This window comes from Oratosquilla oratoria, chromosome 40, assembly GCF_046742065.1.
Source record: "Oratosquilla oratoria isolate Oo_2021 chromosome 40, ASM4674206v1, whole genome shotgun sequence".
NCBI classification, from domain to species: Eukaryota; Metazoa; Arthropoda; class Malacostraca; order Stomatopoda; family Squillidae; genus Oratosquilla; species Oratosquilla oratoria.
Window position 1 is genome coordinate 25,334,096 of NC_134816.1, and position 12,241 is coordinate 25,346,336.

The 12,241-nt window shown below is 37.5% G+C and overlaps 1 protein-coding gene across 1 annotated transcript; it reads left to right on the forward strand.

Moving 5' to 3' along the window:
- Nucleotides 1-4,160: 4,160 nt before the first annotated feature.
- LOC143020689 (uncharacterized) lies at nucleotides 4,161-10,996 on the forward strand. The gene is made up of 4 exons (XM_076177318.1): nucleotides 4,161-4,319; nucleotides 8,683-8,788; nucleotides 8,954-9,174; nucleotides 10,681-10,996. The coding sequence occupies exons 1-4, from the start codon at nucleotides 4,269-4,271 to the stop codon at nucleotides 10,756-10,758; spliced, it is 456 nt and encodes a 151-aa protein (XP_076033433.1). The 5' UTR covers nucleotides 4,161-4,268; the 3' UTR covers nucleotides 10,759-10,996.
- Nucleotides 10,997-12,241: the final 1,245 nt, after the last annotated feature.

Sequence of the window (12,241 nt, forward strand, 5' to 3'; positions counted from 1 at the left end):
AGGCGTCCAGCTGCGCGTGAGGTGTCCGCCTGGACAATAGCGACCTGACCCGTAGTGACCAGGTGCGTGAAGACGTCAGGTCGAGTACCAGGCTACTCTGTCTGCACCGAAGCATACGTGCAGTGCCGATAGTATAAGCAGAGGTGGTAGATGAATGTCTAGGAGATTTTGGTGGTAGATTACGTCTTCTAGGAGGTCTAGATGCTAACATATGCCAAGATATATTGTACCACAATGTATAGCGACAGATTTTAAAGATTATTTACCCTTTGTAGCTTAATAACTCTCTTCATGACTGGATCTATATTTTCCACAAATGAAGGAATTTTCAGAGACTACATTACTTCAGTATTAATATAAACATATTGATAAGATTGTAAATTTATTAAATGTTTTGAAATATGTTTTCAGTGTGTTTTTCTACTTATGAGGGATAGGGAGCGTCACTGAAAAGCTGGCACCGCCTGGGAATGGAACCCGGGATCTCTCACTTGTCGGGTAGTCGTGCTTACTAATTACACCACGGTCCCCTAAAGAGACCGCTCGCACATCCCCTTTGCGCCCCACCTGGTGAGGGCCGGTCTAGGAGTTTGCACCGCTACGGAATCCTACTCACTGCGCCATGCTGGATAGGAAACTTTACTGTAAACCTGACATCGCTCGGGAATCAAACCTATGACCTCCCACTTGTCGGGTAGGTATACTTACCGATTACACTATGGTCGCCTCCCCCTTAGCCCCACCAATAATACATATTGCGATTTCCCTATCTCTTTGTTTATTTATTTCCATAGGCTAACTTTTGAAGGGTGTGGTTGTGTATTGATGATATTTTGACACAACAAATCTACAAAACCACGATTATTTCTACATATCTACAGTATATCATTGAAGAACAATTTTCACTCTCTTGTGAAGGTACATTCCAGAATAAGGAAGTTTTGGCAGATGCGGCCGTGAATGAGTTCTCCTCTGCCACAAATACACGGTCTGCCTTTGCCCGGATATGGTTCACTTTTTTCATGATGATGTAACTCCTATTCTTTTTATTATTATTTATTTATTTATTTATCTATTTATCTATTTTTGCCCATGATCTGTCACTTCCATTCAACAAGCTGAAAACAAATATCAAGTCAAGATAAAAACAAGAGGACATAAAAAGAAACTCAAAAAGGATAGTTATAGAAGAGATCTGAAAAAAAAAATAGCTTCCCACACTGTGGTGGATATCTGGAATAAATTAGATGAGGCAACAGTGTGTGCAAATACTATTCAAGAATTTAATCAACTTGATGTTGAAAGATACAAAGACGGGTCACTATACCCGTTGCACTGAGATCTGGCCGTTAGGGCGGAGCACTGGGAGTTCCCCTGTGGTGCCACATATAATTATTTTATAATTTTATTTTATTTTATAATTCTATTTTATAATTTTATAATGTTGCCTCATATGATTATATTATAATTTTTTGTCACACACCACCACTGAGGTAAAAATCAAAGCAATTTTTTCTATACAAAGGTTTCGTTTCTTTAAGTCTAGATATGGCATATGTGCATGAGAGAGCGACGTTGCCGCTACATCTAATCTCTGGCCCCGCCCCCCTCACACTGCATTCAGAAAACATTGCATCCATACGCACGTTCTCGCCATGGATGCCCATATGTGGCAACACCGGGAAATCTCCTAGCCCCGCCTTATCGGTCATTTCTCCTTGCGCTGACTATAGTGACGAGCATAGCTCCCTTCCCGTATAATTATAATACAACTAGGTAAATACATCTTACCCTTCTTTCTAACTTTGTTGACAGGTTCAATGAATCTTGCTATGCAATGGACTAAATAAAAACAAAGTGAATTACACTACACGAACCGAAATGTTATGTTTGGTGATTACAAGGCTTCATTGATACAGACTACCTGCCTTAGGTTGGAAAATCTCTCCCTTTCTATTGGAGTAAAGGGAACAATATTATACATTAACAATCACATCTACTGTAGGTGAGGCAACCTGTAGACTAGACTCTAACCATCTACGCTACAAACACGTCATCCAGTGACAATGGAATATAATAAACAAATAACATAATGGCGACCATTTTAAACATCAGAATTTACTTCTGGAATATCTAAAAGCGCAATCTATGTCCTAGAATTATTTCATCGTTCACGCTTTTGAAAAGCATGGAACATATCGGTTCATGTGATTTATATTATGTCACCTAGTAAATGTCATTTTAAATTGCAGCATATATCATAGCTTCGAAATGTGAACAGTCTAATCAGTTTGTACAAATTAAATTCATTTTATCTAATCTCAAATAAATACCTTTGAAACAGACACATTCTTGTCTTGTCGGTCATGTTTAGTTGATGTCTACGACTACATTATATGATTATACATATTGCTGGAAAAAAATAAAATACCATTTATTAGTATTAGATTTTATATATATATTAAAATACATCTAATATATAATAATGATAAAATTTTCTTAATTTTGACACTATGATAGTTCATTTGCATGTAGACAATATCATTCCAACCCGACACAGTTGTAGTAACAAATATTGTAAACAAGGCTTATTTCCTTCTAGCCTAATCGAAAACAAAAATAGTAAAATCAGATAGCCTTAGCTATGTAATCAAACCCTAATCAAATACATTAATTGGAACTCAGTAGGATAGCAAATAGATGATTGAGTTAAAAATGAATAAAAAAAGAAAGTACTACAAAACAATTACTGGCATGGAATACAGAAAGGCGGTTGAAGGAAATAATTGGGCAATATTTATCAGAATCAAAACAATGAGAAAAGAAAAGACTTCGTGTTTATATCTGTCGATTCTAAAACGAAAGCCTGGAATAAAGTTGAATATCAAGAAATGTTGCCCAACATGTCTTTGTATCTATATACCAATAGCTTTTCCCTTCTCTGTATAAGGGAAGTAACTAAGTGAGATTCACGTACTTTTCCCACTTTTCACAACCTCAACTACCCTTTCCACTCCCTCCCCCATCTCAGCTCCTCAGCGATGATAGTTCATCCCTGCATCTACCAACTGCCCTGAGTCAAACGGAATGCAGCAAGACAGTATATCCACTGCAAGGCCTCTTCACTTAATCAGCGACCCCCCACCCTCCCCGTTCCCTCACGCAGAAAAAAAAAAAAAGACGGGGAGAAATCCCTTTGGACTGCGACAAAATATCGCTCACACATAAACACTCCCTATCTCCCATCCCCTAGCCCTCCCTTGCATAACAGTGTCATCCATACACAGTCATTCTCCGCCCACCCTATCTCTTACCTCCTCCCTTCATTGCTCAACAGACATCCTCCCCTTGCTCAATACCCCTTTCACCCCATCCATCCATCTCCATCTCGGTCGTCCCCTCAAGTTCACTCCTCCCACCTCTGCCTTCCACACCTCTTTTAATAGCTTTTCATCACTCATTCTTTCCGTTTGTCCAAATCATCCCAATAATCTTTCATCAGCCCTATCTGCCGTCTCCTTTCCCAACTCCCACTCTCCCCCTCACCTCCTCGTTTCTCGCTATCCAACGTGTCCCTAACCTGTAGGAAATGGTTGAACAAAATGAGAGTAATATTGTTATGGGAGACCTTAATTCTGAAGAGGTGAATCAGGGTCAAAGGAACAAAACAGAAAGAGAACTCTTAATTTGGGATAAGAAAACGGATTGTAAAGGGGAAATGAAAACGACAAGGTGGCTATGGAATATGAGAAGCTGGTTTTTGTTTAGATGCATCAATTTATGGAATTGTCTAGAAGATGGATAATCCAATAAAAATGACGTTTTTACAGAGTAGTTCAATATATTTATTTTTTCTTTAAAAACGTCACAATCGTTTATTTAAATTAAGGGCTGCATACCCATCACAATTTACTAATCATAGCATTTTCTGGGCATAATATAACAATAAGAGAAAAAACACAAACGTCAAATACGAATCCTTTTTGTATCAAACTTCGGCATTTCCTGCATCGTCCCATCTGTGACCTTACTCCTAGAAAAATTTTGCTAGTAAAATATTTTTTCGTAGTATTATAGATAAAAACTTATACACCTTGTTATTCTATTAATGGAAACACACAATTTCCTTGCATACTTAAAAATTAGATTCGAATAGCTTCATAACACCGACAAATGAAGCTTCGAAGTGGCATCCTGTTTCATAGTTGTTTATTTGTATTTCGTCTGACAACATAGGAGTTGAACCTGGCAGAGTCAGCTTGTGAAGAATGAAACTTAATATTAAAATCCTGCAAGGTGGAGGTGAATGCAGTGTGGAGGTGAGCATATAGATTATGTCCTGCACGTTGTTAATTAGATTTTATAGTCAAAAATAGAAATGAATGTCAGTCCATGGTCTATAGTAGGGAAATAAGTACTGACCAGAAATTTAGAGGGTTAGGTAATAGGACTAAACTGACCTGTTAAAATTACTTACTTCAACGAAAAAAATGGATGAGAAATAAGTGAGTGTATTCACCTGGGATTGAAAATATATGATTATTTAAGTGTGGACTTCTAGTAAGCTCTAAAACCTGGAAACATTGAAATCTATTACCTTTTAAATTAATCCATTAATACCTGTGCATTACCTTATCAGACTAAAACTCCTTGATAGAAATGGAAAAATGTAGGAGAAGATATAAGCTGCAACCTCTGATTAATGAAGATATATTTTCATTAATGTTCAGGAGGACACTTTATTATTTTCCAAATTCGGTGTTTATTACTAAACTTGTGTGGGGTGAAATAAAAGTGCGTTTTCAGTAATTTGTTCATTTCAAAATAATTCATTTTACTGTGTTTAGTACCAGAGCGGTGGGGGACCTCCAGAAGTCGTGTCGTCAGTTGAATAGATATCTCATTTTCCCACAAGAAAGAATTATGGTTTATTTCCCTTTTTACATATGAAATTTTATGTATTTTGAAGACAATACCTTACTGTCAGTACGCAGTTGCTGGAAACAGTATAGCACCAAAGTGGATGACAAAATATGAACCATTTCTTGTGAAAGGTAGAGTCCATATATGTTTCCCCAGTGGGTACTGAATTTGAGAATGAGGAGTTCACACTTGTCTGGTCGTAAAAATGGATTTACCAAGGATACATGTCCAAGGACTCCTAGCTTACATAAATGTACTTTTACCAATTTGTAGCTCAGTATCTATGATAGATACCTTACATCTGCTGAAGAGGATCACAGATAGTGTTGGAAATATACGAATCTTTTTACTTTCACCAATTCTTCTCTGAAAGTGGGTCAGTAGTGTAATTTCTCCTGTGTGTTACGATATTACTTTGTTGTGATACCTTACATGTAGGGAAGTACTGGGGTATTTTTTCAGAAGTGCACACCTATGCAGTATAGCATTAGAAAATTAGAATATTAATTTTGTAAATTATAATACATCAATGTAATAAATATTTTTCTTGGTGGAAATCAACATCAGGAAACGTTGCTAAAACCTATACAAAAATGAATGAAGTCGCTTCGACTCCTTTAGATGCCACCTTTGTTTTGATAGATTCGGAGGTTGCAGATGACGACCCTGATGACCTCTAGAATTACAGGTACCACATTATCAAATGCAGGTTAGGTTAGAATAGATGAATTTATCATATTTTAATTTCTTTGGCCTCTGCCTCTACCAAAACAAAGATAGAACCTCAAGCAATTGAAGCGGCTATATTTGTTTGTTTATAGCTTTTAGCAACCTTTTCTATTATTAATTTCTGCCAAGAATAATATATATGACATAGTGTATTATAATTTACAAAATTATTATTTAATTTTCTATTGCTATATTGTGTAGGTGTGCACTTCTAAAATATTACCATACATATACCAAGGCTTTTTCCCCCTTCCAAGGGAGGTAGCCAAAAAGGGAAAGGCATAAAAGCACTCCCACCCATTTCATCCCTAAATACCCTCCACACCCCTCCCACCCTTCCTCTCATCTATTACCAGTACTGGCAAAAGATTTTGATTAAGGTGTAATAAGTCATAGGTAATGCATATAAGGTGGGAAAGAGTGAAGAGACCAAGAAGTAACCATGAGCTGTTTAATCGAGAAATGATAGGAATGAGTCACACAATGCTTGCATGAAAACATTATGCATTTGAGGGAAACCCATACTGGTTTTAGTTGCCTCTGGTACCAAATGGGGGATGAAATCTGTCATAAATTACATGTAAATAGCAGGAGTTCTTTTTATATTCTGTTACGACTACTGCCAGGTGATGTCGTTCAATTATGAAATTGTCCACTTACCTGCCACCACTGGTGAATCTGTATATAGAGGACCACAATGGAAATGAGCATCAGATGTTTGTTTTTTTTGTGCCATCCTCACAATTTTATACATTGTATTTTTATATCTGTTTATGATTGTATGTATGAAAAAAAAATTGACGCAGCCTGAAGGGAGAGTGGGGGTCACCGAATTTATGAAGTGGCCTTGCTGTGGATGTGCTGTGTTTTGTGACACTGCTTCTGACCCAGGGCAGTGGACAGTATGCAGGGATGACCTGTCATCCAGGAGGTGCCAAGCTAAGATGGAGGGAGGAGGGTGGAGGGGTGTGGAATATGTAGGGAATGAAATGGGTGGGAGTGGGTTCAATGGCTTTTTCTTTTTGGCTACCCCCCATGTAAGGGGGAAAAAGCCTTTGGTATATGTATGTATGATTGTAAAATAAAAATAAACTAAATATATAATGGGGATCATCCTTGTACTTTTTTGGATGTAACCAGTTTTACTCATTTAAGGGTTGTAGATGTTATCTTTTGCCTTGGGTATCAATTTTATGATGTTGGCCAAGGCAACCTCAATGGATCTGTTTTATGCCCAAATATTGAAGCCCTGAATTTCACTATTAGTATATAAGATTTTGGTAGTACTTGGAGTTAGAAGGGATCTGGCAGATAGAGTTAATAGAAATAAAAAATTAATAAATACCGGGATGGTTTGGACAAATGGAAAAAAGGTTAGCAAAAACATAGCGCAAGGCAGGGATAAAGTTGAGGTGAAAATTGAGATGAATGGGGTGAAGAAGGCTGTTGGTACATAGGGAATTTTTGTCAAGTAGGGAAGGGCAAGAGATAGGCGTGCATGTTTGGAGAGTGGTTATGTATGGATGAGACATTGATGCAATCCAAAGGGATTCCCCTCATACCTGCTCTTTGAGATGGACCCATGTATAGGTGCACTGGATAGATGTGAATAATTTATGGGTTTTGTGCATGTAGGTCATGTATATGACCCTTCATCCTCAAGGAACTAATAGGGGAGAGGCAATGAATAGGTTTTTTGATAGGTGTGGGTTGAATGGGTGCAATGTTCCCTCTATATTTTTGCTGTGTGTGCAGAAATTTGCTCGTGTTGTGCAAATTTTGCCTTCTCTGAAAAGTATGTGCGAACCCATGCATGTCACCATCTGATCATTTAAGCAAATATGTAATGGAAGTGCTAGAGTTAGAAGAGAAAAAAAAAACAGTTATTGGTTTGACGGTTGGCAAGTTACCATATTTTTAGAGAATTTATAAGTTGATGTTTGGGTGGAACTTCTTTATTGAATGGATTTTAATATAATTTAAAAGCCTTGTGTGTGCACATTTTTTCTTTGTGTGCTACTTGTAAAATATATGTGCATACACACATGCACACAGCTTAGAGGTAACATTGGATGAGTGTATGCTCTGACATTGCCATATTTATGTATATGTAGGTTATGTATATAGGCCTGGGTTGGCTTGATATTTCTAGATAGAAGAAAGTGAAGGTGTGAGAGGGAAGGCAATGGAGCACTGACCTTCCAATGTGAAAAGAGAAAAAAAAAAGATGGAAAAAGTGGTGATAGGTTGGAGGGATGGGCGAGAGAAAAGAACGAGCTTCTGGGCTTGACCCGGAGACCTGATATACTTACTCTTCAGGACATTAAGCTTGGGGAATTGCTTTATCTAGCATCTGGAAGATGTCTTGAGTCCTTGTTGGAAGTTCTGGGTCTTCATGTGGGCCTGTGACTTCTTCTGGATGACAGTGCTGTCTTGCAGGCATACTTTAGCAGCACCCAGAATAGGTCCTCACCTATTTCAGTGGTTCCCCTTGGGTCACCTAACCATTTGAATGGGTCCTCAAGAATTTGTGGACTTATTAAATATTCCTATTCAAAATATTATCAAAGTATTAATCCAGACTGTAAAATTCCTAAGTCATTATTATCAGAGGTTAAGCAAAACATTGAGACATAGATGATTTAATTGAGGTGAAAAAAATACCAATTCTACTCTTACCTTTTAAGTGTTTGTGAAGGTAAAAGTCTCCATGGTTCAATTTGGACAGGATTTTGGGTCACAGCCAAAAAAGGTTAAGAACCACTGACCTAGTTACATTTTTTTTTTTTATTATTGTATTCTTGAAGCTCGCTGGCCCGGCGGGTTAGGGCGTCGTTACTTGCGGCGAAGGTCGAGGTGAGGGCGGTTCGAATCCTGCCACCGGCGAAGTTGAACCAAGGGCATGGTTCATTAAATTCCACACTACGAAGCCCTCTGTGAGGGGCACCGTCCTAGCCTCCCAATAGGGGGGAGTGTGTGACGTTAAACCATATCATCATCATATCATCATTGTATTCTTGTTTGTTTCAGCTACCTCCAGAAGCAAAAGTTAGTGAGTTAAAAGAAAAGGTGTCTGTACATTTAAATGTTGATCCCAGTGTGCAGAGATTAGTAATCAAAGGAAAAACACTTTCAGGTATGTTTTGTCTTACTTATTCTCACATGTATCCTTTTCATGGCAATTTAATTTTTATTTATTTTAGAAAAAAAATCAAAATTCGTAAAAATAAATGGAAATGTGTGATAAATAAATTTTGCTGTCTTTTAGGTAATTGTTTTTTTTTTTTTTTTTTTTTACCAGATGATGCAAGTCTTGTTGAATCCAATTTAAGTGATGGTGCCAGACTTCATTTGGTAGTTAAGAAAACAGATGCGAGTGCAGGAGGGTCAGGATTCACGACAAAGGCCCCACCATGTTCAACTCCAGATTACCAAACAGATCTCTTTGTAAAACTTGAAATTATCTTAAAAAAGCACTTAACTCCGGAGCAGTCAGCCAAAACAGTCAGCGAATTCAAAAAGGTAACTAATATATAATTTTTGGTTGTTGGTATCAACTTTTGTTCGTTGAATATAGTAAGGGGGTGGGTCTTCTGTTAGTACCAGTTAATTATAGAATTCCTTCTTTCATACTTTTTCATGAATCAGTAATCCTGTATGGCCTTCAAACATGTAATCTTTTTTAATTTCATCTCTTTTCCTTTGGTTTTTCTTTGTTCCCACACTGGGATGGCGTCTTTGTCAAGTATATCATCTTTCATGACTCAAAACATTGGTGTTGAATTTCCTCTCCTTGTGTCTTGTAATTTGGGATTTCTCTCTGTTTTCTCAATTTTCTGCATAAGGGGATGGAGACGGGAGTTGCTAATTAAGTGAAGCAGCATTGCTGTTGATGTGCTATGTCTTGCTGCATTGCTTCTGACTTGGGCAGTGGGCAGGGATGACCCTTCATCCATGAGGAGCCAAGATGAGACAAGGGTGGTGGATGGGAGTGGATGTGTGCCTTTGATTTGGCTACCTCCTTTATAATGGGGAAAAAGCCTTGTATATAGTCTTGTAATGTTGGCAACCCCAGAATGTTCTGTATCTCAATGCTTTACCAGCAAGATCTGGAATAATTTTAGTCACTGTTGCCTGAATTTTCTCTATTGGGTTTATATCTTTCTTTTTGTGTGACAACCACATCACTGCAGTATATTCCTATCTAGAGTGTATCAAGTTTATCACCTTTTTCATGTCTTTGTAAATGCAGTGGAGTGCTACTTTTATGTTCTGCAATAGATTTTAAGTCAACCCAGTTATCTTTTTAATGCCTGTTTCTGGTGATAAGCTTTTCATAAGAAATCTTTAAAGTCCCTCTCATCCATTGGTTTTGTAATTATATCATTAGCCATTCTGTAAAGCAGTGATCTATTTGTTCTTACCCATTTTCATTGTGTTGCATTTTTTCACACTGAATTTCTTTCTCACCCCATACTCCACTCATATATCTTATCCAGATCCTCTTGTGACATTGTGCAATCCTCTTACATTCCTCATTCTCCTCACAATCTTTGCATTATCAGCAAATAAGCATAACTTTCAAATTATTCATCATGTCCTTATATATCAAGAATATTGTTGGCATTAGTATTGACCCCTGAGGAACTCTGCTATTGACATTCCTTTATCCAGACAACTTAGCTATCACTATTATCCTCATTAATTGTTTTTTTCTCATTATGGGAAATTCCCTTTAAGACCTATATATTCCAACTTTTATGATCATTTTTTGAGGTACCTTGACAAATGTTTTCTCTAGATCCATCTAATCATCCCTCTTTTATAGAACATTGGTATTGAAATTCATTTTCCACTTTTAGTGCTGTATAAGTGATATATGAAGGTGGAAAGACTCAACACAACAGATTAGTGAAAGTGGAATGTACATGCCTGTGCATACATCAGCAAATATAGTAACAATTGAATTAATTTGCTATTTTCTCATTTCTCATTCCTGATGTGACATTATTTTTTATCTGATTGCAGAACTGCCAAGCCTTGATAGATGGGATGAATTTTGAAGACATGGAACGATTTGCTGCAAGTAACTTCACAGAATTTTGATTTTTAAATTTCTTTTATATCACTGTTGTTAGTGGACCTCATTACTATATGATTTTAAAGTACTCAACCCTCAATTTCACTGACTAAAAGGCAGGGGATACCAGTCCAGGAATAGTAAATGTCCGGCAATAGCAGATACAGGTATTTATGACCAGGCATTTGTCAGAGTATTGTAAATTTACCCGGACACCATATTTTGTCTGGAAAGTAAAAGAAAGCAAAAAAAAAAAAAAAAAAAGCAATGGGGTTCTGCAAAGTTGTCAGGCAAACCAAAAGTTCAGCAAATGGGGGTCTGTGAAATCAAGTGTTGAGTGTATTTAATACATTGAATATTGAACCGTTGACTGGAAAGACTGTATTCATATATGATTATACCTATGCTTAAATGTTTGTCTTCTTATGATTGGAAGTAATCCCGTTCACAGTGTTCTCTGTATTTGGTTCAGTTGGAGAGCAGTGTTTGTATATTAACTAACACAATAAAATTCATATACAGTGTAGGAGTTTCTTTCATCCAAAGGTGTAAGAAATAATAGGTCTATTATAGTTATACAGATGAGATGGATGGATGGGGTGAAAGGACCTTAAGTAAAAGAGGAATGTCTGTTGAGTAGGGGAGGGAGAAGGTAAAAGATAGGTGCGACTGGAGAATGGTTGTGAATGGACTTTAAACTGATAAGGCTTGAGGGTGATTCTCCTTTCCTCTATTATTGAATAAAAGGATGGGGAGGGAGGGTCATTGTGTAAATGAAGTGGCTGGCCCTGCTGTGGATGTACTGTGCCTTCCTGCATTGACTCTGACAAGGAGCTATAATAAAAGGAAACAATGGGTGCATGGTTTGGCTAGCTATCTCCCTCATAAGGGAGAAGCTTGTATACATAATTATGGAACTATATCCTGCACTGGGTATTCAGTGCATAATCTTTATGCAGTCAACATTTCAAGGCCTTCACTAACACCTCTTTGAACCTAAAGGCATAATGCACTGCTTAATGATATTAATCTCCAAAGAATATTGATTAATGTTAATATTCACTGTCTATATTAAAAAGTGTCATGAGAGATGGGCATTTGGGAATGGATGCAAAGAGGTAATTGTATGAAGGAGTGATTTTGTATGTGGCAGAGACTTGGAATTTAAGAGAGGCAGAGAAGAAAAGTTTGAACATGCTTGAAATGAAATGTCTGAGAAGTATGGTTGGGGTTACTAGGTTGGACAGAGGAGGAAAGCGGGAGTGGAGAAGGAGATGACAGATATGGTTGATGAGAAATTTTGGATGGTTTGGACATGAAAAGAATGAGTGAAGAAAGAATAGTAAAAGGTGTGGAAGGTGGAGGTAGAGGGAGTGAATTTGAGGGGATGAGATGGATGGAGTGAAGGGGGGCATTGACCAAGAGGGGAATGTCTGTTGAGCAAAGATGGGAGAAGGCAGGAGACTGGGACGAGTGGAGAGTGACTGTGTATAGATGATTAAGTGAAAT

Excerpts from the sequence above, each read along its gene's own strand:
- LOC143020689 (XM_076177318.1), top strand. The coding sequence starts at position 4,269 with ATGAAACTTAATATTAAAATCCTGCAAGGTGGAGGTGAATGCAGTGTG. Across the intron at positions 4,320-8,682 it reads GAGGTGAATGCAGTGTGGAG|CTACCTCCAGAAGCAAAAGT; the intron begins GTGAGCATATAG and ends TGTTTGTTTCAG. Across the intron at positions 8,789-8,953 it reads CAAAGGAAAAACACTTTCAG|ATGATGCAAGTCTTGTTGAA; the intron begins GTATGTTTTGTC and ends TTTTTTTACCAG.